The sequence below is a fragment of the Kogia breviceps genome, chromosome 2 (genome assembly GCF_026419965.1).
Source record: "Kogia breviceps isolate mKogBre1 chromosome 2, mKogBre1 haplotype 1, whole genome shotgun sequence".
Classification (NCBI taxonomy): domain Eukaryota; kingdom Metazoa; phylum Chordata; class Mammalia; order Artiodactyla; family Physeteridae; genus Kogia; species Kogia breviceps.
In genome coordinates this window covers 129,595,134-129,622,501 of record NC_081311.1, presented here as the reverse complement: position 1 = coordinate 129,622,501, position 27,368 = coordinate 129,595,134, and the positions used below count along the sequence as shown (strand labels likewise).

Sequence of the window (27,368 nt, the reverse complement as noted above, 5' to 3'; positions counted from 1 at the left end):
GTTGTAAAGAATGCTGCTATAAACATTGGGGTGCATGTATCTTTTTGAATTACTCATTTTCTTTGGATATATACCCAACAGTGGAATTGCTGGATCATATGGTAGATCTGTTTTTAGGTTTTTGAGGAACCTCCATCTTGTTTTCCACAGTGGCTGCACAAGTTTACATTCCCACGAACAGTATACTGGAGTTCCCTTTCTCCACATCCTCATAACACTTGTTACTTGTCTTTTTGATTATAGCTATTGTGACAGCTGTAAGGCTATATCTTATTGTAGCTTTGTGTTTCTCTGATGATTAGCAATGTTGGGAATTTTTTCATGTGCCTGTTGGCCATCTGTATCTCTTCTTGGGAAAAATGTCTATTCAGGTCTCCTGCACATTTTAAAATCAGGTTCTTTGTTGATATTGAGATGTATGAGCTGTTTATATATTTTGGATATTAACCCCTTATCAGTTGTATCATTTGCAAATATTTTCTCCCATTCAGTAGGTTTTGTTTTATTGCTGGCTTCCTTTGCTGTACAAAAGCTTTTGAGTTTAATTAGTTCCCATTTGTTTAGTTTTGCTTTTGTTTCTTTGCCTTAGGAGAAAGATCCAAAAAAATATTGCTACAATTTATGTCAAAGAATGTTCTGCCTGTTTTCTTCTAGGAGTTTTATGGTGTCAGGTTTTACATATAGGTCTTTAAACCATTTTGAGTTTATTTTTGTATATGGTGTGAGAAAGTGTTCTATTTCCATTCTTCTACATGTAGCTGTCCAGTTTTTCCAGCACTACTTATTGAAGATATTGTCCTTTCCTTATTGTATTTCCTTGCCTCCTTTGTCATAGATTAATTGACTGTTAGTGTATGGGTTTATTTCAGGGCTTTCTATTCTGTTGCATTGATCTACGTGTCTTGTTTTTCTGCCAGTACCATACTGTATTGATGAGTGTAGCTTTGTAGTATAGTCTGAAGTCAGGGGGCATGATACCTCAGCTCTGTTCTTTCTTAAAATTGCTTTGGGAATTTGGGGTCTTTTGTGTAAATCTATAGATCGCTTTGGGTAGTATGGACATTTTAACAATAATTCTTCCAACCCAAGAGCACCAGGTATCTTTCCATTTCTCTGTATCATCTTCATTTTCCTTCATCAGTGTTTTATAGTTTTCACAGTATAGGTCTTTCATTTCCTTGGTCAAGTTTATTCCTAGCTATTTATTTTTAATGCAATTTTAAATGGGATTGTTTTCTTGCCCTCTCTGATAGCTCATTATTAATGTGTAGAAAAGCAACAGATTTCTGTATATTAACCTTGAATCCTGCACCTTTACTGAATTTATTCTAATTTTTTTGGTGGAGATTTTAGGCTTTTCTATATATAGTATCATGTCATTTGGAAATATGAGTTTTACTTCTTCCCTTCCAATTTGGATGCCTTTTCTTTTTCTTATCAGATTGCTGTAGGTAGGACTTTTAATACTGTGTTAAAGAGATGTGGCAAGAGTGGGTATCCTTGTCTTATTTCTGATTTTAGAGGAAAGGCTTTCAGTTTTTCACCATTTAGTATGATGTTAGCTGTGGGTTTTTCATAAGTGGACTTTATTATGTTGAGGTATGTTTCCTCTATACACAAGTGATTTTTATATATGTTGATTTTGTATCCTGCAACTTTGCTGAATTTATTATTTTGTGTGTGTGTGGAATCTGAATTATCCTCTTTACATGTTGCTAGATTTGATGTGCTCATACTTCCAGTATTTTTATATATGTGTTCATAAGGGGATATTCGCTGTAGTTTTCTTGTAATGTCTGTCTGACATGGTATGAAGGTAATTCTGGCCTCGTAAATGATTGCTAAGTGTTCCCTCTCCATTTTCTGAGTTTGTATGGTATTGCTATTATTTTTTTCCTTAAATGTGTGTTAGAACTTACCAGTGAAGTCATCTAGGCCTGAAGTTTTCTGTAGGAGAGTTCTTAACCACAAATTCAATTATGAATTCAAATCCAGCTTTAATAGGTTCACAAAATTAAATTTGTGACTATTCTCTTGGGGGTTTGCATTTTTTATCATCTTAAAATACTCTTGTTGGTATCATTTAATGTATTTTGTCTTGAATTTTGTCTCATTTCAGTCTTGGGTCTCTTTTTTTAATAGCTGCATGGTATATTTCTTTCATTTTATGTATTTTAAAAATAAACGTAAGTGTACATCTTGAATTTTCACATAATGAAGTCAAGAAGGGTAGTCAATATTGTGATTTAACATTAACCAAAAGCACTTTTTTATTTTTCTAGTGTATATATATATATGTGTATATATATATAATTTTACTGAAGTATAGTTGGTTTTCAGTGTTAATTTCTGCTGTGCAGCAAAGTGACTCAGTTATACACATATATACTTTTTCATGTTCTTTTCCATTATGGTTTATCAAAGGATATTGAATATAGTTCCCTGAGCTATACAGTAGGACTTTGTTGTTTATCTATCCTATACATAATATTTTGCATCTGCTAATCCCAAACTGCTCAACCTTCCCTCTTCTTTGGCAACCACAAGTCTGTTCTCTATATCTGTAAGTCTATTTTTGTTTTGTAGATATGTTCGTGTTGTATTTTAGATTCCACATAAAAGTGATATGGTATTTGTCTTTCTCTTTCTGACTTGACTTCACTTAGTATGATAATCTCTAGGTCCATCCATGTTGTAAATGGCATTTTTTCATTCTCTTTTTATGGGTGAGTAGTATTCCATTTTACCATATCTTATTTATTCATTCATCTGTCAGTGGATATTTAGGTTGTTTCCATGTCTTGACTATTGTAAATGGTGCTGCTATGAACATTGGGGTGCATGTATCTTTTTGAATTATGGTTTTCTCTGGGTATATGCCCAGTAGTGGGATTGCTGGGTCATATGGTAGTTGTTTCTAGTTTTTTGAGGAACCTCCATACTGTTTTCCATAGTGGCTGCACCAGTTTACATTCCCACCAACAATGTTAAAAGGGTTCCCTTTTCTCCACACCCCCTCCAGCATTTATTGTTTGTAGACTTTTTAATGATGGCCATTCTGACCGGTGTGAGGTGGTACCTCATTGTAGTTTGATTTGCATCTCTAATAGTGATGTTGAGCATCTTTTCATGTGCCTCTTGGCCATCTGTATGCCTTCTTTGGAGAAATGTCTATTTAGGTCTTCTGCCCATTTTTCAGTTGGGTTGTTTGTTTTTTGTTGTTGAGTTGTATGAACTCTTTATATATTTTGGAAATTAAGCCCCTATCGGTTGCATCATTTGCAAATATTTTCTCCCAGTCCATAGGTTGTCTTTTTGTTTTTGGTTTCCTTTACTGAGAAGCACATTTTTACCTAAATTGAACCAGAGTGTGTGTCTCTTTGGGGTCTAGCTTCTTTAAGTATCATGTTTGTGTGATTTGTTCATGCTGTTGCACAAAGCAATAATCTGTTCATTCTTGTGTCAGTATACAGTTTATCCATCCATTCTACTATTGATAATTGTTGTTGGCTATCATAAACATGCTGCCATGAACCTTTAATCATTTTTTGTGTTTGTGAATGTACAAATGCATTTCTGTTGGGTGTATTCCTAGGAATGGATATACATAGTTATCCAGAGTGGTTGAATCAGTTTATACTTCCACCAGCAGTGGGTGAGAGTTCTAGTTGCTCCATAGCCTTCTGTACATTTAGTATTGCCTTTGTTTTTCATTTAAACCTTTGTGGTGCCACCCATTCATTTTTAATTTTTATTACTTTTTTGAAACAATTGTAGATTCACACTCTGTTCTGTAAGAAATGGGAGATTTCTTGCACTTTTCCCAGTTCCCTCACTGGTAGCATTTTGCAGATGATACTGTACTGTTACAACTAGGGTATTAACATTGATGTGATCCACAAATATTATTTAGATTTCCCCAGATGTGTATTAAGTTGTATACAGTTTTGCCCCTTTTGGAAGTTTGAGTATCAACCACTAGTCAAGACAAAACCCACAAGGACCCCTCCTGTTGCCTTCTTACAACTATATCCATCACCTGCCTGCTCTCTTCCCACCTCCACCCCAGTTTGTCCTGTTTCTAAAATTTTGTCATTTCAAAATTGTTATATAGATGGGCTCATAAAGTATATAACCTTTTGGGATTAGCTTTTTTCATTTAGCATAATTCCCAGCTAGTCACCATCCATTTATTTTTAGCCTTCCTGTGTTACTTTGTTTTAGAAGTGTTCCCTGTGGAAAACATACAGTTGAATTTTTTTAAAATTCAGTCTTTAATAGAACTTAACCAATTTATTTTGCTTTATTCTACTTCCCTTTTCCCCCTTCTTTCCTGAATTGATCACATGTCGTTTTTGGCTTTTTTCTTCTCCATGGTGTTTTGGAAGGCCTATACCTTACATCTGTTGAATTAACTGTCTTAGAAAAAAATTTCCGAGACTTGTTTCTGCCTATATTTCAGCATTCTTACACAGCATTTTTTCATCTATCCTTTTAAATTATGACTGCAGCATGTGCTTGGTGAAAAACACTTAAGCAACACAGAAATAAATATTTTGAAAATGTGGAGACTCTTCCATACTCTGGTATGTCCTTCCAGATATTTTTCTAGCCACTTATAATTTTGTTCTATAACAAATAGGATGATACATTAAAAAATTTTTTAATTTACTTTATATCAGATAGTATTCCCTTGTTAGTATATTCAGAACTACTTCATTTAGCATATACTTCATTTAGTATGTACTTCATTTAGTATACATATAAGTATATACTTCATTTAGTATATACAGGTATACTTGTTGAAATAGTTCTGTTGGATAAATTCTCAATAGTGATAGACACTGCCATATTTAGTTTGTTTTAATTATGCTCACCTTTCATTATTTTTAAATATTGGCATGTGCAGTATTTGTCCATTTTTGATCTCCAGATAAATTTTAGAATCATTTTGTTATGCTACGAAAGAAAATCTCATTGACATTTTGATTAGAATTACAGAAAATCTAAAAACAAAATGTTAATTTGGGGGTAGAGTGAGTAGGAATGACAGCTTTGCACTAGTGAAGCTTTCCGTCTATTCTGAACATTTTAGTATGTTAATTTTTAGAAAAGTAAATGTTCACATTTATAACTCATCATTCTAAATTGTAAAAACCTAATAAACCTTATCTGAGCATGCTGAGGAAAGGAAAGGTTGCTTTATTTGGGAGGCTGGCAACTGGCGGGAAGGGCAGATGCCAGTCCAAAGGCTGACTCCCCCTGCCGACAGTCAGGGGGCCAGAGCATATATAGACAGAGGGAGGGGACTACATGCAGAAACAATACAGCCAGCTCTAACAGTCATCTTGAAATTGGTGGCCTGACCAGCATCATCTTGATCGTTTTAGGTACAGTTAATCTTCAGTTCCACGTTTGGTTTGTTTCCATTTCTTTGAGGCCAATTCTTGGAGTTGTGGCAGCTTGTCATGGGTACAGCCTGGTAATCATGTAGGTAACTTCTTCCACCTGGTGGAGGTTTCAGTATCTATAAGACAGCTCACAGGATATGGCTCAGAATATTACCTGTAGCCCTTAAGGAGGAACTAAAGTTCCTTGAGTATGCTTAATGACTAAACTATTATTATTTGGTCTCCTTTGACTGTTTTCCTTTGTTTCTGCACTCTGATTAAACTTATTCTTTAGCTAACGTTTTTCCACAGACAAAAGGCAGGCTGAGGACTGGCGGGGCCGGGGTGGGGGGGGCAAGGACCATAGGGTCCTGCTGCATTTCAACGGTGATTTATCTCAATTATTTATAGAGAATACATTCTTCAGCTCTGTTGTTTCAGTGCAAGTATAATGTCAGTTTCTGATTTTGTTTCAGTTTGATATGTATTTTTATTTCTCTTCAGGGTACACTGCTTCTTGAATGAATTCTGTGTCTTTTATCAATTCTGGAAAACTTTGCTATTCTCATTCTGTACACCTTCTCCAGCCTGCCTACCAGTCATCTATTCTGCATTGTGTTAATACTATATACCATTGAGATTTGTTTTCAAAATTTCAGTATTTGTCATTTCTGGAAATCTGATTTAGCATGTAGATTAAGGCACATAGACTGCTTGGGTTTAAATCCCAGCTGTCTTTCCATACTTGTATGATCTTGGAAAGTTATTCAGGCCATGCATGAATTTCTTCATAAAGTTGTACAGATTAAACAATACAGGTAACAGTGCCCTGGAACAGCCTAATGATACACAATTAGCTGTATAAGTATTAAATTTTTTATTTTTTATTTTTTTGTGGTACGCAGGCCTCTCACTGTTGTGGCCTCTCCTGTTGCGCCATGGCTCATGGGCCCAGCCGCTCTGCAGCATGTAGGATCTTCCCAGACCAGGGCACGAACTCATGTCCCCTGCATCGGCAGGCAGACTCTCAACCACTGCGCCACCAGGGTAGCCCCAGTGTCTTTTTTTAATATTTATTTTTTTGCGAAAAGATTTCTTTTTCATAGTACATTGTTTTAGATTCATTCCATTTTAGAAATACTCACTGGTTGTTTCTATTATCAGTTTCTGAGGTTTGTGTGATCCTAATCCTTCTCTTTGTTTCTGTGTGCTTGTCTTCAGTCAAGCATTACCTGTGGAAGTTGAGTACAGGAAGAGGGCATATAGCTCCAAAGGAGTGTTGGGCTTGCTCTGTCCGTTTCTCAGGACAACAGGTGGGCAGTGGTGGGCTAAGACCTTGGACAACAGATGTATTAAAAATTCAGAGCCCAGGCCTGTGAGCTAATATTTTTCACTTGAACTTTTTTCACTAGAGCAAAGCCATTTGAACCTGTAAGTCAGCTATCCATGTTAGAAAGGGTGACTAAAAGAAGCACCTTTTAAGTATAATCTAGTAAGAAATTTTGGGGTTTACTTAATCTTTATTACTAGAAATAGAAGTGTATGGAATGAACAAAGTAAGTGTCATTACTTTGGTATCTTATCACAACTTAATTATCTGAGTATATTCAATAATTATGGTAAAATTCTGTGAGTTGAGCTTATTAAATATTATTTCCTAGAACTATCTGGTATAGCTCTTGATTTGTCAACTCTATCTTGGTTTATAGCAAGAGTCAGATGGTACTGTCTGAGCAAAAATAATTTTAAAAATTACTGAAAGCTTTAAAATCCTTAGGTCAATTTTTAAAATATGAAAACAAGCAAACTTAGTTAATACTGAATGTAATGTGCACTATATATTTTCTTTTAAAAATTGTTGGTTTTTTCCGCTAGTGATACATGTTTGATTTCAAATAAGCTAACTAGTTATAGAAAAGAAACCCAAATTTTCAGATGCAGTTATTTCTAGTTACAGTGTTTCATTGCTTTTTAAATTATACATGACAGACAGACTGTCTTTGGGTGGGGAAGTGGTCCTTGCTTTGTATTGTAGCCCTGATAATACCTTTTAGTGCTTTGGGATGAACTTTGGTAGAACAGTTTGAAAGCTGACATATAAATAGCAATGCTCTAGATCGACTTAGAATTCCTACTTTCTCTGTTAAACAAATGTTTCAGGGAATATATTTGACCCCAGTAGGAAACTTGATTATTCCAAAGAATCACTACTTTATAATATCACAGGAAGCTTATATTAAACTTTAGGATAAAGTGTAACTGACTTTCTTATAGCAAGAAGCTTGTACCTCCATAGAGTGAATGGGTTGATATTTTATTCACTGCTACTGCTCAAGAAACTGACAACCCACAGGCAGGGAAGGAAAAATTATTCATTTAAGGGAATTCAATTAAAGGTGATAAAATACTATAAGATGATAATAAGCTCTAACGATGTAGATATACAACTATTAAACATGGAGAGTAGAGAGTATGAAAAGTTGAATAAGCTCACTGATTATTAACTGAGTAAAAAGCCTATTTGAAATGTAGACACTGAGGGACAGAAAAAGACTACTAGCTAATTTGAATATTACTTTATAGAGTAAGGAACCAATAGACACTAATACTCTTGGTCTCATCTTTTTAAAAGGTATTAGTGTAAAGGTAAACCAGTAGATCAAAAATACAAACTTAGCCCTAAGTATCAGAAAGGAAAAAACCAGCTCCTATAGTGGAAGAATTTATGTAAATAATCTATAAAAATATAAAAAAGAATGATAGAACTATTATCAAATGTACTGATAATAAACAATTTGGCTTAACATCCCTAAAGAGATGAAAGATTTGAGGTTAGTTGACAAAGCACAATCTAACTTAAAGATTCAGAAAGGTTAGAAATAAAAGAATAGACAAAAGTGAGACAGTTGCAACTAAAAATAAAGGAGTTATATACTTGCCTGCAAGAGAATTCAGGCCCAAAAAAAGTTAAAATGACACAGGATACTATATAATACTGAAGATCACGATTCTCAGTGAGGACAACCATTACTAGCTGTGCAGTTCCAAACACAGCAGTGACTTTCACAGAGCAGAAACTACAGACAGTGTAAGGAAATGTAAGGAGAAATACAGCACAGTAATAGACTTGATCATACCTCTCAGTCCAAAATAGGAAGTACACCTTCTTTTTGAATATATCACCAGAAATAATAAAAACACCATTGGGTCACCACAATGGAATGTAACTAAGAAATTAATAACAAAAGTGGGCCCCTTTCACCTGGAAGGTTAAAAACATGCTGTTATCACATGTATCTAGCTTGGTGGCAGATGAATTAGCTGTCAGTGAACTCACAATATTTCACACGCACATCACTTTTCAGTGACAGGCCAGTGTGATACGTAAGATTGCAGTTCATTATATATCAGCTTTTCGTAAATAAAAATTGAGTATATTTTCCTACTGAAACTATTCTTACAACTCAATAGTAAGACAAATAACCCAACTGAAAAAACAGGCAAAGGATTTGAATAGACCTTTCTCCACAGACGATATACAAATGGCCAATAAACACTGGAAAAGGTGCTCAACATCATTAGGGAAGTGAAAATCAAAACCACAAAGAGATACCACCTTCACACCCACTAGGATGACTAGAATCAAAAGGATGGAAGATGGCAAGGAGATGCAGAAATATTGCTAGTGGGAATGGAAAATGGTGCAGCTGCTGTTAAAAACAGTTTGGCAGTTCCTCAAAAAGTAAGTTACTTACCATGTGACCGCACAATTGTACTTCTAGATATTTATCCTAGAGAATTGAAAATATGTTCATACAGAAAGTTGTACTTGAACGTTCATAGCAGTCTTATTGATAAATAGCCAAAAAGTGGTAATAACTCAAATGTTCCATCACTGGATGGACAAATTAAAAAATCTGGTATATCTACACAATGGAATATTAATCAGATATAAAAGGGAACAGATACTTATACAATCTACATAGATGAACCTTGGAAACATTATGCTAAGTGAAAGAAGCCAGACAACAAAGGCCACATATCGTATAGTTCTGTTTATAGGGAATGTCCAGAATAGGCAAATCTGTAGAGACGGAAAGTAGATTAGTGGTCACTGGGGGAGAGGAATGACTGCTAATAGGTTCAGAGTTTCTTTATGGAATGATGTGATGGTTGCACAACTCTGTACATTATACTAAGAACCACTGAATTGTATATTTAAAAGGGTGACTTTTATGGTATGTGACTTATATCTCAAAAACAAAAGGTGGTAACAGTATCTGCAGAAAGTATCTATGTTCTCTAGGACTCAGGGAACAAAGGGAACGAGTTGAGGTTATTAGAACTTCATGTGGGTCTCTCAGAACCAGAACTCAGGCTTCTAAGAAGGGGGAGCTACCCAGCTGGTGCTTCTTTCTCTAAAGGGGGAAGGGTAAGAGGTTTGGGCAGTACCTTCAACGAAGCAAATAAAAATTTGGAGAGTATAACCAGTTACCCCTGCCAGATAAAGGGCCATGACCAGGCACAACACTGATAGGAGCCTTCACCTTGTTTTTGTCTCCTTCTAGAGGAATCCTATTGCAGGTTTTAACAAGGAGCCAGCTGGCAAAGCAGAAAGGTGGTTTATAGTATCCTGGCTCCCAGCATGCCGAGTCCTCAGCATTACATATGGATTGGGAGCTGAGGCACCATAGGCTAATAGGGCTAATAAGCATTTAGCGCGTTACATCAATGAGGAATCAATAGCCTTCACGAGCGTGCGTGTGTGTGTAAACAAAAAGCAGTTAAAAGGTATGATGGAAGACAATTTACAAGAACAAAAACAAAACACTAGACATAAGAAATATGGAAAATTTACCAAAACAACATCAAGAAAACCATAAAACATCCCTGTAAAGTTTACTTGGAAAAAAATGGAAAGCATAGCACACTGATAGGAAGACTCATCATGAGCAAGATGTCACTATTAGGCTTTTTCCTAGAAATATTATTAGGTTCCATTGGAAAGAACACACAACAAATAACCTAGATAATAAAAAACAAAGAGCCCTACCAGATATTAGAACATGTTATAAAGTCTCTATAAAGTATACAGTGTGAGATTGGCACATGAATAGACAGACTAATGGAAAATCTTAAAAATCCAGAAATTGATCCAAGTACATTTGGAAATTTAGTGAATGATAAAAATGAAATTTTAAATCAGTGGGAAAAATAAGGAATTTTAAAAAGGGGTATTCTGACAACTAAGTAGTCATATGGAAAAGGATAAAACTGGCGTCATCTGTCATACTACACATCTAAATTAATTCCAAATGAATTAGACATATTAAAAATGAAACCTTTACAAGTCCCAGAAGAAAATTAAACTCCTTGATAACATGGAAATAGGGATACTTCCTAACCTGGACTCAAAATCCAAAAGAAATAAGTATAAAAATTGAAAAGTGTTCATATTCCATGGAGGAAATAAACATTAAAAAAATTAATATCAATCCTTCTCAAACTTTTCCAAACAACAGAGAGGAGGGAACACTTACAAACTCATTTTACAAGCCAGTATTACTCTTAAGAAAACCAGACGAGGACACCACAAGAAAAAATTACAGGCCAATATCATTGATAACCATAGATGCAAAAATCCTCAACAAAGTATCAGCACACCAAATTCAACAATACATTAAAAGAATCATTCACCATAGTCAAGTGGGATTTATTCCAGGGATGCAAGAATTATTCAGCGTCTATAAATCAATCAGTGTGATATATCACATTAACAAAATTAAGGATAAAAATCATATGACCATCTCAAGAGATGCAGAAAAGCATTTGCCAAAATTTAATATCCATTTATGATTAAAAAAAACTTTCAGTAAAGCAGGCGTAGAGAGCATTACCTCAACATCACAAAGGCCATATATGACAAGCCCACAGCTCACATCATACTCAACAGTGAAAAGCTGAAATCTCTCCCTCCAAAGATCTGGAACAAGACAAGGATGCAGACTCTCACCACTTTGATTCAAAATAGCATTGGAAGTCCTAGCCAGAGCATTTAGGCAAAAGGCATCCAAATTGGAAAATAAGTAAAACTTGTCTCTATTGCATATGATGTAATATATATAGAAAACACTATAGAGTCCACCAAAAAACTATTATAACTAATCAACCAATTCGATGAAGTTGCAGGTTAACAAAAATTTATATAAAAATCAGTTGTGTTTCCGTACACTAGTAACAAGCTAGCAGGAAGAGAAATTAAGAAAACAATCCCATTTGTAATTGCATCAAGAAGAATAAAATACCTAGGAATTTAACTCAGGAAGTGAGAGATCGGTACACTGAAAACTACAAGACACAAATAAATGGAAAGATATTCTGTGCTCATGGATAAGAATATTGTTAAAATGTCCATACTACCCAAGCAACCTACAGATTTAATCAATCTCTGTCAAAATCGCAATGGCATTTTTCACAGAAAAAAATCCTAAGATTTGTATGAAACCACAAAAGACTCCAAATAACCAAAGCAATCTGGAGAAAGAAGAGCAAAAATAATCATGTTGCACACCTGAAACGTTTGTCAGTTATACCTCAAAAATAAATCTTCTTTTGAAATAAAGAGCAATCTAATAGAAAAGTGAACCAAAAATATGGTCAGTTTACAGGAAAAAGAAAAGAAAATGGCTCAAACATATGAAGAAATGTTCTAGCTCCCTCATAATAAAATAAAACTACTTGATACACTATACCATTGCTCATGAGAGACTGGTAAAAACTCAGTTTGACAGCATATTCTCTTGGTTGGGCTCTGGGGAAAATTCAGGCAGTCTAAACAACATTGCTAGTGGGAAAAAAAAATGGTAGAATTCCTGTGGAAGTACTAGCATTTCTAGCAAAATTGTATACATTTTCTCTGATGCGGCAGTCCTACTGCTAGAATCTCCCCCCAAATGATAACACTCACTGTTCATTGCAGCACTATTTGTAAAAAGGTATTGGAAATAACCCAGATGTCCATCAATACATCCATACAGGGGAGTACTGTGGGGGAATGAAAAAGCAAGGTGTAGTTAAGTAAAAAACAAACCAACCAGATACAGAATAGTGTGGAGCATGCTAAGTTTTACGTAAGAATGTATATGCGCTGTGTGTGTACACATACATTTGCTTTTATTTTCAAAAGGAAAGGGTAAACAGAAACTGACATACATGGTTACCTATATGGGGAGAGAACATGGGTTGGACCGAGGGACTCTTAATGTGACTTGTTTTTATAGTTTTTACTTTGAAACCACTTAAATGTTAAAATACATCATGAAAAACAAACCAGTCTCTAAAAATTGGGAGGATAAAACGGGAAGCAAATGGACCACATTATATGTCCAGTAACATAATCAGAAATTTTGTTTTTTTCAAGTGATTGTCAAACACAGGATTTCAATTAGACAACCCTAGTGGATCTATCTTGGTGACAGAAAGAGCCAGAAAGAAATCTTAAAAATCTTTCATAGTCTTACATTAGTAATATATTGGCATTGTTAGTTTGAAAGTTGTGTGCATTGAAGATTAAAAGAAATAGGTTAATGCGTAAATGTAATTAGGAACTAAGATTTTCAGTTTAAGAGAAAGCCACAAGTATAAAAAAAGTAGTGAAGCAAAACCTCCAACCTTAACATATGCAAAAAAGTTCGTAAGAACGTGGTATGAAAAACCTTAGCCAGTGAATCTTTTTTTTTTTTGGCATAGTCAATCCCTTTACTGTCAAGTCCTTAGTGGGGTGAGCTCTATAATTTCTTGGTATCTGTTTCCCTGACTTTTCAACATGTCGGAAAGTTTTACCTTGTCATCCCCAGAGCTTTCTGCTCCCATCTTTAGCCACATTAACTGACACACATAGCTGACAGCACTAGCAGGGCACTGTAGCTTTACTACCACTTTCCTCTACCTGGCTCATCTCCTTTCTTCCTTTGTGCTACATCTGAATTTTTGACAGTCCTTTTTTCAGTTTTTTGACACTGTTCGAGGTAATTTGTGCAATCTTAATGCATCTTAAATGGTAGAATTTAGGATGTTGTTGCAGAAATATTTTGGGAGCAGTGGTGCTAGACAAGACTACCACTTAAATTACAGTAAAGGCCTTGACAATGGAGTTTTTAATACCCATTTTAGTAATCCTAACTTCCCTTTCCTACATTGCAAATAATTTGTCTATGTGGTTTTGTTTTGTTTTGTTTTTAGATGGCTATTCATACGAAAAGGAAGCAATGGAAAATTGGATCAGCAAAAAGAAACGTACAAGTCCCATGACAAATCTTGTTCTTCCTTCAGTGGTACTTATACCAAATAGAACTCTGAAAATGGCCATTGATCGATGGCTGGAGACACATCAAAAATAAAACTTTTGTATTGCATTATTTATATTTTCTGTGATCTCATTTGAATGATTTAAAGGTGTAGATACTAATCAGACATTATTAAAAGCAAAACAGAAGGAGAAAGGTAAACTTCTTAAACTTAGTTACCTATAAAAACTATTTACTAGCTATTTTCATTATTTAAAACAGGGACTATGTAACACATATAACATCTTTTCTATTTTTACTATAAAAGCCTTTTTACACTAGTGAAAAAAGCTTAACCTGTAGAGAAGTAAAGTTTTACAACCTTAAATTGCCATGCTCAAATTTATTCTTGTTATAGATCGTATTCTGTTATAACCAAAGATTGGAATACTCTAGAATATAACAGATAAATCCTAGTTAATAACTGTTCATTTGATAACTCTTTGGAATCCTTCTAAAGAGAATTTTTAGCAAAACAATTGTAGATTTGTTTGTTTATGACTAAATTGAGAAAATCACTTTGACATGTTTAATGAACAATTTTGTTAGATTCTAAGTTTGCAAGGTAGTAATGATTTCTCCCCCATTGTCCAAACCTAGGTACAAGTTAGATGGAATAAATTATCACAGATACGTCAAGTTGACTTTGCTGAAACATATAAAGTGGCAAACTAGCCTCCTTTTAGAATTTAGAATTCTTAAAAGTTCTCACATAATAGTTTAAGCTAAGGTGACTATACATTTTTACACAATAGACTGATAGCTAATAAAACACCCTGATAAACATTCAGAAGAAAGCTTCAAGTTCGGGAAGCTGAGGTTGTATTGACTCTCCATTCGTCTCACAAGTTGTTTGCCAGAATGGAAGCCATTAGTGGAAAAGCTTGTTAGAACTAAACTCTAAGGGCAGGCAGGGACCAAGATTCTGTGCTTACCCCCAGAATCCTCACTGTCGTTCTGAAATTTAAAAACACAGAAATAAAAGGGAAAAATCAATGTAAGTATTTATTCCATCAGCCTTTTCTAGTGTTTTATAAACTTATAGGTAATATGCTGTATGTTCACAGAAAGGTGGAAAGCTACCACAGAAATCTCCAAAAACCTGTTCTTTGTAATTGCTGCTTTGTAAAATTTCTGTCATCCTAATGTATTATTACTGAATTTTATTTCCTTTGTGTCACAGCTGGGATTCACGTATTGTGAATACTCTATTAGAAGAGTATGGTTTTTTTTCATACTACACATGCTGCTCACATTCTTACTCATGAGGACAAAAAAAGGATGGGAACATGTTCTAGAAGGTGTTTTTCTGTTGTATTCTATAGAGGAAGTATGCTAACAAACATAAATCTAACAAACAAAAGACTGGGTAAAATTGATAGAGCCCACCATTGGACCCCAGATATCTTTTGTTTTGATAAAATAATAGACTTATTTTCCAAAGAAGGCTGGCTGATTTTCACATAAAAATTACTGAAAATCACTGAAGTCATTGATAGAAAACACAGTAAAAGGTTGGTTATTTGCTAAATGTGTTAAAGAAGGTGATTTTCTTTTTTACGTTTCACTAGGATAGTTTCTTGATAGCTGAAAACTAAGATGCCAGTGTACAAAGTGAAGTGCATCTGTTTTTATATACAAAGCAACCAAAGCTAAGCTGCTACTCCTTCCCACAAACAAGCAAACAAAAAACTAAATAAACCAAATGCAAACTCACCCATAGGAAAGGACACCACACGGCCCCTCTCTGCACTCTTGGCCTCAGCACTGACCAGTAGCATCCCAAGGAGACTGCACTTCCTGGGGTAATTGGACCAAATACCTTTACTAAGAACCTGTCAATCAAAATCATAATGTAACGTATAATAAATTCTACTAATACTCACACTGGCAGCATCATAGGAAGTCATCCAATAAGAATGATCTATTAATAGAGTTTTTCCCTCCTACCCAGTTTTTTGATTTTTACCTTTAGTTTAAATATATGGCTTTCAAGAGAGACTGAAAATACTTTACTTGGCCTTATTAGTTATAGCAGTAACCACACAATAACCTGAAGTTGCTTAGGCTTAAGATTCCAAGTCAGGATTTTATCACAATACAACAGTTTAATGTTCACACTCATTCATACTACTTTGAAACTGAAATATGTGGTTATAAAGACAAATACTTTTAACTCAAAGATAATAGAAATGTGAAGAACTTTCACACTGGCACAGAGTTCAGTGTATGTATCACCAAAGTGAGAGTTAAATACTGAAGATACCCTGTTACCACTAAAACCACGCACCAGGATTTCCGAACAGAGAAGTGTATAGAATGCTCTTCATGCGTTCCTCTCATTTCAGGCAAAAAGACTAATTTTGACCCTGGAATGTTTGGGGATTTCTAGAAGCCATTACCCTTGTTCTGAAATTATTAAATAAAACTAAATATGTATTTATAGTATTACTGAAAAACAGGCTTTCCACTTCTTTAGGATAACAAAATCACTCAGGATTTAAGCAAGGCAGATAGCTGACATCAGGATCATCTCTCCTTAGCCACTGTTTCATTTAATGCAAAACAAATTCTATTAATTGTCTTTATTCCATATGGAAAAGTACAGTAGTTGTGCAGAAACAAAACTACATAACAAAAGAGTAAGACTTCCACAAATATTAAAGAAAACAGTAAACAATAAATAAGCCATAGTAGTTATAGCAGAACTCATGAAACGCCTCTAAAAAAAGACTGATAAAGCTGTACAAAGTATACTGTACACACTCAGAAACAAATGGAGAATGACACCAGAAGAGTCCTGTTCGTACAAAACCATAATGGTGCTTGCTCACAGGGACTTCATTACAACTATTCATTTTTAAAACATTCTGTAAATATAGAACTTCCTTCTCTCCAATTCTAGAAAATAAATTTCACATCCCAACATACAAAACAAATACACTCCCATCTCTCTCAAACTAGTATTTTAACATCCTCCAATAGCACACCATTTTCATATAAAAATACCTTTAAATCAAGGTTCACTCCTGTACCTTTACAAATGAATAATACATCAGTTTGGACTTAAGTAGCACCTCAAAGGTGTTCATATAAATGAGATAAAGTGCTGTTACTGGTATACTGTTAACATGCCATATATATTATCGTTCAGTGCAATAACCAGCATGGACGAAGCTTAAAAAGAACATGCAAATATATGACTTTAAGATTAACTACTTGAAATAGTTGTATTTACAAGTCTGAATACAACGTGGCTATATGATATATACAACATATGGCTATAAAGTAATGACTGTATAATAAAACAAAAGCAATAACCAACCACACACCTTAAGTATCCAAATTAAATATTGTCATTAGAGGACCTTGGAAGGCTTGTTCCAGGAGTGCTATCATTGATAAAAGCAGTTTGGGAACCAACAGAGCTAATTTACATGTCACCGAGAATGCTGTATTCTTAGTATTTTAGCCCAAATTCAACTTAACCACCAATCATTCCAAATGGTTTATACTGTTTCCAAATATTAAAAACACCTTGAAGCGGGAATATAGTTCCAAAAAAAGGAACCATAACACAGAGATGTGTTTAATCTTTTTAAGAGAACTGCTATAAAGGGAACAATACTTGGATGTTCTTGTATTTTGCTTAAAAAAAAAGTGAGCCACATAACAGGTATAGTCACATTCAGCTAGAAATTACTCAGGTCTTTCATATATATATATATACACACAGAGACACACACACACAGACACACTGACCCTTGAACAACAAAGGTTTGAATTGTGCAGGTCCACTTATACATGGATTTTTTTTTCCCCCGGTCAATACATACTACATGATCCATGGTTGGTTGAATACGAGGATGTGGAACCCTCCATAGGGCTACACTGTACATTTCTGACCGTACGGGGGATCGGCGCCCCTAAGTCCCATGTTGTTCAAGGGTCAACTGTATGTATACGTACATATATATATAAATTAAGATTTGACTCATTGGAACTGTGACTTGAAAATTCCATCTTTTCCAGAACACATCACCTGGATATTATGTCATGAGTTAAACTTATCACTAGACATTACATTATCTAAGAAATAATATGATCTTACCACATAGCAAAGGCTAGGAGAAAAGTGATAAAAACCAAACAATTTCAAAAGAGAGAAGCATGAGTTAATGTGTTCTTGGCTGTCTTAATTTTTTAACTTAATAGGCATAACTAGTTGTAGTTTTCAATTCTGGTTAGCATTTCTGGTGACTTCTATCTATTTATCAAAGAAATTTAATCCCACATTTTCAATATATCTGGCATCTGATCCACCCCCAAGGGAAAAATAAATATATGACTAAAGAGTAATTTTTCTCACAAACAACCATTTAATGACTACCAGGAGCCAACACACTGTTTTCCATGCACTACACATGGGTCTCCCTTATGGCTCACACATTTGATTCTATGAATGATCGCTTTGGTTTTGCTGAAGGGAGGTGACTCCTGTGGGCTTCACTGCTGATGTGAGACTGCTGTTTAGAGAGACTTTCCTGATACGCATGAGAAACAGTCTTAGTTATCCTGCTGTCTTGGCAGTGGACTGGAATTTGGCACTTCTTTTCTTCTAGCTCCTTCCCCTGGGCCCCGTTGTGGACCCCTCCACCCAGAGTAGACACAGAACGGGTCTTGGCTTGGCTACTGTATCCTCCTGCTTGTTTGAGAGAGAGCTTCTCAGAGCTTGAGGACTGCAGGCCAGCCGTGGAAGGCGTGTTCGTCGGCAGCCCCTCTGGCACCGCGCAGTGCCAGGCGCAGCTGGGAGGCTGGCTCTGCTGCTGGAACCTCGCTGTCTTGTCCATGATGCCCATGAACGGAGTACTGCGCGGCCTGTGCTCAGCTGAGCTGCTCGGAGCCTGGTTACCAACCCTGTCTTTCATTCGAGTATCTGGTCCTTGGGCCTTGAAGCCCTCTGAAAAACTGCTGCTTGAAGCCAAACTACTGGTTGAACTTGACATCTTGATGCTGCTTGACGGAGAACCGGAAGAGCCTGAGCTGGTGAGGGAACCCGGGTGTCGCACGTCGCTGCAGCTCACAGGCCCGCCTGGGTTTAGAGGGGCTACGTCCACAGCCACGGTGGCACGAGACAGAAGCCTCTCTGCAGTTTTTATCTTACTCGGTAAAGGATATGCAGCATCACCTTCACTGGCCTGCAGCTGGGCGCTGGGGCTGGGCCCCAGCCGATCTCCCGAGTGGCCAGAAGCTGCTCCCGCAGGGAAGGTGCCTGTTCCCTCCAGATGCTGGTTTCTGCTTCCGGCAGCGGGGGTGGCAGAGAGTCTTCCAGGCATGGGGCTCGGGGGAGGATTCTGCGAAGAGACCTGCGTTTTCGAGCTAGCATTTCTCACGCCAGCTTGCCCAGAACCCAGGTGCTGGCTGGTTTTCACGATCTGCGCCTGCCTGGTGGGCTGCACCCTCAGCCCCGGCTGAGCAACCGGCTCCCTCGGGGGCTTGCTCATCCCCGGCCAATTCTGTGGCGATAGCGGCCTCATTTTGGACTGGAGCCCTTCTTGAAGGTTTCGGATGTATGGGGAGGGGGCAGAGGAGGGCGGCTGGGGCCTGGGAGCGAGGGGAACGGATTCTTCCTGTGGAGAAGTCTCCTCCTCCTCAGCCTCCTCAAGGTGAAAGCGGTCGTTCAGGCCGGGGGTCGGGGCGTCCTCCTCGTGGTCCGAGTCGGCAGGGGGGGCTGGCGGCGGGCACTGCTGCTTCTGCTGCTGGCTCCTCTGGAGCTGCCTGCATTCCTCTTCTACGCGCACCAGGAGCCTCCTGATCTCCTGGTTGGTGGGACACAGCTTCACAGCTTCCCGCAGGTCAGCCAGAGCGGCCGTGAACTGCCTTTATATTAAAAGAGATGACATAATTACAGGCCATGTAAGAACAAGCTCTGAACGTAACTGTTCATAAAGCAGCTCTGCCAAAAGAAAAGAGAAGGTAGGTGAGTGAGTTCTGCACACTCATGGCGTGGATGGGGCCCCACGGAACTAACTTAGAGTTCCTCGGCTAAGTGGGAGTGCTGAACTCTAACCCTGACCTGAGCGGCTCCGGGGCCCTGCTGTCTCTATAAAGACCACTGGGCTGGGGTGAGCGCAGGCAGAAAGCAGTGGGGGTCAGAATCCTCTTAACGTCACCTTCCCCATCCCTCTCACCATGTCCACCTACAACTCAAGACCTATGGACTCCACCCAGCCTCCCCGCCGCCGCCTCCCGGCGTCTCTAGTTGGCGGTCTCACTGATAACATGGACTAAGCTAGGAACTTTATGTTGCGGTACATGTCAACTGTGGGGATAGTTACTGAGGTGTCTGGAGAAAATAAAAGTTTAGCTGTTGCTAATGACAGCCACCGCTGAGCCTTCTGGAAGCTACCTGTTCAGTATTAAAAGGGAGGAGGCACTGAGTGATGCTCATGCATCAGAAGCCCCCAAAGTCAAAGCAGCAGCTTTGATGTCAGAGAAAGACAAGCAGGCTTCTCTAGTCACAGCCACATGTCTAACCCCAGACGGTACCTGCTGCTTCTCTTTGCTCTCGCTCTGGCATAAAAGGCTTCATAGGACTTTGGTTTCAACTCGAGAGCCTTGGAAGCAAATTCTTCTGCCATGCCGAAGTCCTGGTATCAATATTTAAATACACAAGTCAGAAGCAGCACTGAAACATGATTACAGGCAACCTTTTAATAAGAGTTTTGCTCTAGAGGTTAGTAGAGAATTGGGGCACAATTGGAGCGAGACGAAGGGGAAGGTAAGTTGGTTTTTTTGTTGTGAAGTTAGGAGAGAGTTACAGCTTATTAATGTTCTTACAAGAAGAATCCCACAGAGAAGCAAAAATCGGTGAGTCAGGAGAGAGAGCGAGAGAATGGTGGTGGAAGCAGCGCAACAGAGGCAAGGGCTTGATGGGAGCCCGCCCCCCGGGGGGGAGGGGGAGCCTCAGAGGGGCCCGGACACTGCAGCACCTGCAGCAGGAAGGCGGGCAGAGTACGTGGGCATAGAAGCAGGCAGGTCACAGATTTGGTGGAGGGAGGATGAAGTTTAAAAAAAAAAAAAAAAAAAAAAAAAAAAACAAATTGGCACTGAAACAAATCTAGTTACTAGTTACAAGTTAACTGTGAGTCAACTACAATTAATCACAAATTAACCAGTTCCTGGCTTACCCTCTGAGCAAATATAATAACACTGATTATAACACATTTGTGTTGAACTTTACAATGATGCCCTTTCCTTCTGAATCTGGGGACAGCCGCTCGTCACAGCGCTAGCGGTGGAGGAGCAGTTTGTATGTGCTTGTCCTCACTGAGGCAGAGAAACTACGTCCATGTGCACTCTCTCAACGCCTTGGGAGGTGAGTGGTGCTGTGATCTAATGATGGTCACCCCAGACAAGCAGCTCCCCGTGCGCCAGGTTCAGAGAAAAGTGCAAACAAACCAGACAGGAGGTCTCATGATTTGTCCTTTTCTGCAGAAGGGCAGGCCTTCACCACGGTGAGAAGAGCTAAAGGACTGGAATAAGGGGCCCAGCTTACATTTGTTTTTCTCCGGCAGCGAGACAAATTGAGATAGAGGGAAACCCTTAGCTCATTGAACGGTCTCATGTCCTCTCCGAATCCTTCTCGAGGAAACTTCCTTAAGGCATACTGATACCTCTGGGCTGCCTCTTTCATCTTCCCTTTCTAGGATTCAAAAATCAGAGAAATTTATCGTTTCCAGAGGCTCCAAGATGAATAAAGATCCTGATGAGGACAGGCCACGGCCAGAACCAGTCCACTAACTGGCCTGGACACGCAGCTTCACTGTCCGCCTAGGCGTCTGCAACCAGAGCTGGGTTTACAGGAAGGGATCTGTAAATTGCCAAACCCATAACCATCAATCTTAAAACATCAGATTATCTTCTCTGTTACATATTTCTGACAACCATTTCATGGATGATCTCTCATCTAAAGATACTTTAATGCAGAGTGTAACAGAAATCAAATGGAAAAACCATGCCGTCCCTAAAGCAAGTAGAGTTGTGGATAAACCTAGGGCTGCTGTAGAATGATAATTTTTCTTTTAAGAGGAACTAAAGCACGGGCTCTAAAACTCAGCACAGCACTGCACGTCATTTTCAAGGCTAAAGAAATCCATTTGCTCTGTTGCTTCTGTTGCACAGCAGGTATGAAGTCTGTCGAAAATGGCTAATAATTGCCTACCAAAATTCATATTAAAACCACTTCAAAGCCACAACAATACACACTCTGAACTCAATTTCAAACTGATTCCAGGCCAGGAACCCTGCTGGGTCATGCTATATGCCTATTTATTTGTTGTTATTTAAAAAGAAAAGGAAAAACTAAAACACAGAAAGTATAGCAGCTTCATGCCAAAAAGGATTAAAATGGGCATGATGTAGTTTTTTGTTTTCATCATCTTTTAATTCTGTCTAATCACTGACCTGGAAAGAAAAATGATCTATGGAAATGGCCTGAGCATCTCTCTAAACTTGGGGCTGGCAAACTATGGTTTCTGGGCCAAAGCCGGCCTGCCACCTGTTTCTACAAACACAGTTTGACTGGGACACGGCCTGGCTCATTTGTCTGTGTGTTATCTTGGCTGCATCTGTGCCACAAGAGCAAAGCTAGAGAGCTGTGACGGGGGACCACAGAGCAAAGCCTGACATGGTTACTACCTGGCTCTTTCCAGATGAAGTGTACTGCCCTCTGATCTAAACTGCACGTGTTGGTTTGAACATTTTTACTTTAAAGTCAAATTTACTAATCTTTAAATTGTCTTTCCATTTCTAAGGGAAAATGAGAAAAAGAAATTAATTCCACCTCCTAAGTAACTGAGTATTATCTATTACTTGACTATTTTAAGTAAAAATCTCTCCAGAAACAGTTTCAAACTCCAGAAGCTTACAGACATTAAAATTAAGATAATAAAGGCTTGGGAGATTTCTTGATTCTTTTCTTCTGAAAATGTCTCCTGAGTGTTCCTTTCCCATGTCTCATGATTCCAAGCACCAAGGAATTTCCTGTAGGATATGCCTGTTAAACAAGAAGCACCTCTGCCTTCGTATCAAGGCTTCAGGCTGTAAGTCACACTTACAGGATTCGTTCAGAAATAATGGTCCTCAAACACAAAGAGGAGTGCTTTCCACATTGAAGATTCTGCTGTGAGGATATCAAAGCCTGGGCACAGGGCTAGGTTAGCACTTCCCTGAACTTCTATTAGCTAAGCTATATGCATTCTGTGCAGTAGCACAGCTACATCCATTATACTGCAAACTAAGAGGCTGCTCATAGGTTGTTACAGGATCACAAGAAAAGGGCGACACCACTTACTTTGTACATCAAGTTTCCTTCCTCCATCAATTTCTGTAAAAGTATAATCAGAATATCAGGTTTGGAAGTAGCCATCGCCCAAGCAGCATTTCCTGCAAAATAAACATGCATTCAGAGGCATTCCAGCGGGCTTGGAGCAAAGGAGCTCAACGCTTCCGTGGCCCTGTCACAGCTAAGCCCACAAACAGCAGAGAACCCAGCTGCAGAGGACACCGCAGCATGTCCTGCAGGCCCCTCCGTGACAATACAGCGAAGGGAAGGGAGCATTTAGCGGGAAGCTGCACCCCGCATACCCTGTCACTTGGGGGGACAAGAGTACTGGGACACGCAAGCATCAGCGCAGCCACAAGCCACCCCTCCTTTCTATGGGGATTTGCTTCCCAGTCATCTCTTTAGTTCCCGGCAGCGCTGTCAGGACCACGCGCAGGTGGAGGCGAGGCTTCTCAGCGTCTCTCACCCTCGCTGCAGAGTCACCACCAAATCCACTCTGAGTCGCCAGCTCTGGCCCTGCTGCCCTCCTCCCACCGTCCCCGCCCTCGGCCTCCCTGCTCCCGCCTGTGTCTCCTCCTCTCCCTGCTGACGGCACAGCCACAGCCTCTAACACGCACAGGGAGCAACGCTTAAGGGCACGGCCTCAGGGGTCGGACTCGGGTTCAAGGTGTCGGACTCGGGTTCAAGGTGACCTGCCGCTCACTATGACCTCAGGGGAGCTATTCACCACCTTCAGGTCTGGGGTTCCTCCTCTGTAACATGATGCTCTCATCATTCCCTACTTATAGGGTAGGTGAGGATAAGTTAAAACATGCAACTGCTCAGAACAGCTCCTGATACCATGAGCTGCTTCATAATGTCATTTCACCACCCTCATCGCAGTCCCCTCCCCAGAACTGCTGGCAGCCAAAGGTCTGCCGTGAGACCAGAAAAGACAGTGCCGTATGGGGCACTCTTCCCCGCACTCTGAACCCTGTGCCATGTTCCAACCTCCTCAGAGCCCCGGCCCCCGACATTATCCTCAAGTCACCCCATCTCGTCTCCAGGAAGTCCTGAGAACTCTCCCTCCCAGAACCTGTGCTAGGGTTGCCGCTGCCCTTCCCAGCGGACTAGCCACCCCTCCTGGACAGCAGCCCTCGCACTCGCTGCTCATTGCAACCACCCTCCAGCTCCTGCCCACCGCCCTTGGGCCCTCCCCACAGAGGCCCCGGGAACTGCTCCGCTGTGGCTCCCACGCGTCCCCAGAGCCCCCAGAGCCCCGCTGTCCTTCAACACTGGCCTCTGCTTTCTGCCCACGCCGGCTGTAATAATATGAGTCTTTTACACACTCTGAATGACTGTGATTAACTGAGACTTAGAGAGGGACAAAAAAAAAAAAAAAAATCTCCACACTCCTGACATCTTACTTCTTAACCTGGGAGCAGGTGGGTACGGTCCCTCACGTACTCTAAAATCTGAAGCTACCCTCCCTCTTGCTGGTGAACTGCAGAGTTTACTGACCTAACTTGGCTCCTTTTCTCAGCAGCGTAATCACTACAGACGTGTTTCGACAACCGATGGCTCTGTCCAAGGGCCGCATGCCGCTGTGGTCCACGTGCTCGATCACGGCCCCCTTGTCGACCAGGTACAGCACCTGCAAAAGGGAGACACAGGCCCTGAGGGCGCGGGTAGCAGGAGCCCTCACCTTGCCCGACGCTGCAGCCGGTGTAGGAGCGGGCGGTCTTAGCTTCACTCTGGTCTCAGATGCTTCTGGCCTAATGGGATCCTAGAAGGGAAATGAAGTTGACAAAGAACAGAGCAGAGGAGCTGCAATCCACAGCTCAAAGCTGCTCTGCTAAAGTGATTTTGATGTTGGCAGTGAGACAGGCAGGTGGATGTTCCCAGGGCGGGACGTGTGTCTCTGCACCCACAGACCACAGACAGTACACGCACGCTATCACCTGTCTGTCTCACCCCACTTCCCAGGACACAGAGACGAGACACAGTCACCTCTTCATCTCCAATTACTTAGGAGGCAGGCTTCTGCCATAGCTCCAACGTGCTGGCAGGTTATGGCAATGGCACGTCAGAAACAATCAGATCCACACAGCCTCGGTACAGAGCTGGAAAGCTCAGGATCAACTGAACCCGACTGCAACTCACTTTAAGGCTTAGGAAAGAGACCTGAATATGGGCACTGTAAAGATGGCAACTTTGAGACCATGGTACAAAGACTGACTTGACTTGATGAAACAGCTGTCACTTGGACTAAACAGAGAACAACAGGGAAAACTATGCTAGCCCCTAAAATTGCTCTATTCACTGGAAGAGTCTGTAGCCTGCTGGGATTTTCATGTGGATCTAGTAGATCCTATCAGTCCACCAGCTGTTCAAGATGACACTAGAGGGATTAATATCCAGCATATATAAAGAACTCCTACAACTCAACAACAAAAACCTCAAAAACCCAATTTAAAAATAGGCAAAGGCTGTGATAAGCCATAATGGAAAAGAATATGAAAAAGAATATAGATATACATATATTTGTGTGTGTAACTGAGTCACTTTGCTGTACAGCAGAAATTAACACATTGTAAATCAACTATACTTCAATAAAATTTAAAAAATAGGCAAAGGATCTGAATAGATATTTTCCCAAAGGTGATATACAAATAGCCAATAAGCATGTCAGAAGATGTTCATCATCACCAGGGAACTGCAAATCAAAACAACAAGCTATTAACTGTTAGGATGGCTGCTATCAAAAATAGGAATGAAACAGAAAATAAGTGTTGGAGAGGGTGTGGAGAAACAGGTAGCCATGTGCACCATTGGTGAGAATGTAAAATGATGCACCCACTACGGACACAGCATGGAGCTTCCTCAAAAAATTAAAAATAGAATTACCCCTCAATTGAGCAATCTTACATCTGGGTATCTATCCAAAGGAATGGATAGATCTCAAAAACTTTGCAGGCTCTCGAAGAGATATTTGCACACCCATGTTCGTAACAGCACTATTCATAATAGCCAAGAGGTGGAAGCAACCCAAGTGCCCAATGATGGATGAATGGATTAACAAAATGTGGTAAATACATAAATGGAATATTATTCAGCCTTAAAAAAGGGACATCCTGACGTATGCTATAACATGAATGAACCTAGAAGATATTATGCCAAGTGAAATAAGTCAGTCACAAAACGACAATATTGTATGATTCCACTTGTATTCAGGGACCTAGAGCTGTCATTCACAGGGACAGAAAGTAGAAAGGTGGTTGCCGGCGGCAGGGGGTAATGAGGGCTTGCTGTTTAACGGGTGCAGTTTCAGTTTTACAAGACAAAAAAAGCCTGGACTTTGGCTGCACAATGATGTGAAATGTATGTAACACTACTGCACTCTTCACCTAGGAATGGTTACGATGGTAAATTTTATGTTACGTGTTTTTACCAAATTTTTTTTTTTTTTTTTTTTTTTGCGTTATGCGGGCCCCTCACTGCTGTGGCCTCTCCCGCTGCGGAGCACAGGCTCCGGACGCGCAGGCCTAGCGGCCATGGCTCACGGGCTCAGTCGCTCCGAGGCATGTGGGATCTTCCCGGACCAGGGCACGAACCCGTGTTTCCTGCATCGGCAGGCGGACTCTCAACCACTGCGCCACCAGGGAAGCCCCAAAATTTTTTTTAAACGATGCTTAGAATGCTAAGATCCTTCACTCTTCCCTAATGTTGATAAACTACAGGATCTGGTAATGTAACATAAGCTGAAAAAGAAAAGTGTGGAGATGTGAGGTTTAGTTAAATAGCTGTTTCTGAAAATCGACATTTAAGTACAGTTTATAATGTCCAGGAAATTGAAACTATTTAACTGTAACATCACTGCCTTGTAAAACCATCAGGCACAGATGCGCAGGGTGGGGATGGCTTCTGCTCCAAGGTCCACGGCCCTCAGCAATACAGTACCTCTCTGTCTAGCTAATCCTCACCTTAGACACACGTAACGATTCATAAATGATAATTCGCAAGGAGAAATGAACATTCCTCCAGCACCTGCTTGGTGCCTGGGATATGGACACTGACAAAGTGGTTTTTGCCCTGAAAGACATCTTGTGGTTTTTAGTTTATTTAGGTTTTATCCCTTCCTTCCTCAATTAGACTTGGGCCTTTGGCAAAGAGATAAAGACAGTGCCCAAAGCATTTTCTATTATTTCTAGACAAAGCCACATCGATTTAAAAACAAACCAACTGATTATTTGATTAGTAATTTCTCATATATAAAAGTGATTTTTAAATGTTCTATACAGGCATTCT

General features: G+C 39.5%; 2 protein-coding genes across 22 annotated transcripts in view; one reads left to right on the top strand and one right to left on the bottom strand.

Annotated features, from left to right (window-relative positions):
• The window catches only part of WDSUB1 (WD repeat, sterile alpha motif and U-box domain containing 1), a 76,410-nt gene extending 62,599 nt beyond the window's left edge, over positions 1 to 13,811 (top strand). For all 13 annotated transcript variants that reach the window (XM_067026111.1, XM_059051814.2, XM_067026110.1 and 10 more), the window contains one exon: positions 13,632 to 13,811. In XM_067026111.1, the coding sequence (XP_066882212.1) occupies positions 13,632 to 13,789 (158 nt within the window). In that variant the 3' untranslated portion in view covers positions 13,790 to 13,811. The remainder of the gene's footprint in view (positions 1 to 13,631) is intronic.
• A 2,440-nt stretch (positions 13,812 to 16,251) lies between these two features.
• Positions 16,252 to 27,368, bottom strand: part of TANC1 (tetratricopeptide repeat, ankyrin repeat and coiled-coil containing 1) — a 234,614-nt gene continuing 223,497 nt past the window's right edge. For 7 of the 9 annotated variants that reach the window (XM_059051808.2, XM_067026098.1, XM_067026101.1 and 4 more), the window contains 5 exons: positions 24,582 to 24,714; positions 23,091 to 23,182; positions 21,294 to 21,440; positions 20,285 to 20,385; positions 16,279 to 19,615 (listed from right to left, as the gene is read on the bottom strand). In XM_059051808.2, the coding sequence (XP_058907791.1) occupies positions 18,178 to 19,615; positions 20,285 to 20,385; positions 21,294 to 21,440; positions 23,091 to 23,182; positions 24,582 to 24,714 (1,911 nt within the window). In that variant the 3' untranslated portion in view covers positions 16,279 to 18,177. Of the gene's footprint in view, positions 19,616 to 20,284; positions 20,386 to 21,110; positions 21,441 to 23,090; positions 23,183 to 24,581; positions 24,715 to 27,368 lie in introns of those variants that run through there. The other 2 variants (XM_059051811.2, XM_067026103.1) reach the window with 2 other exon arrangements.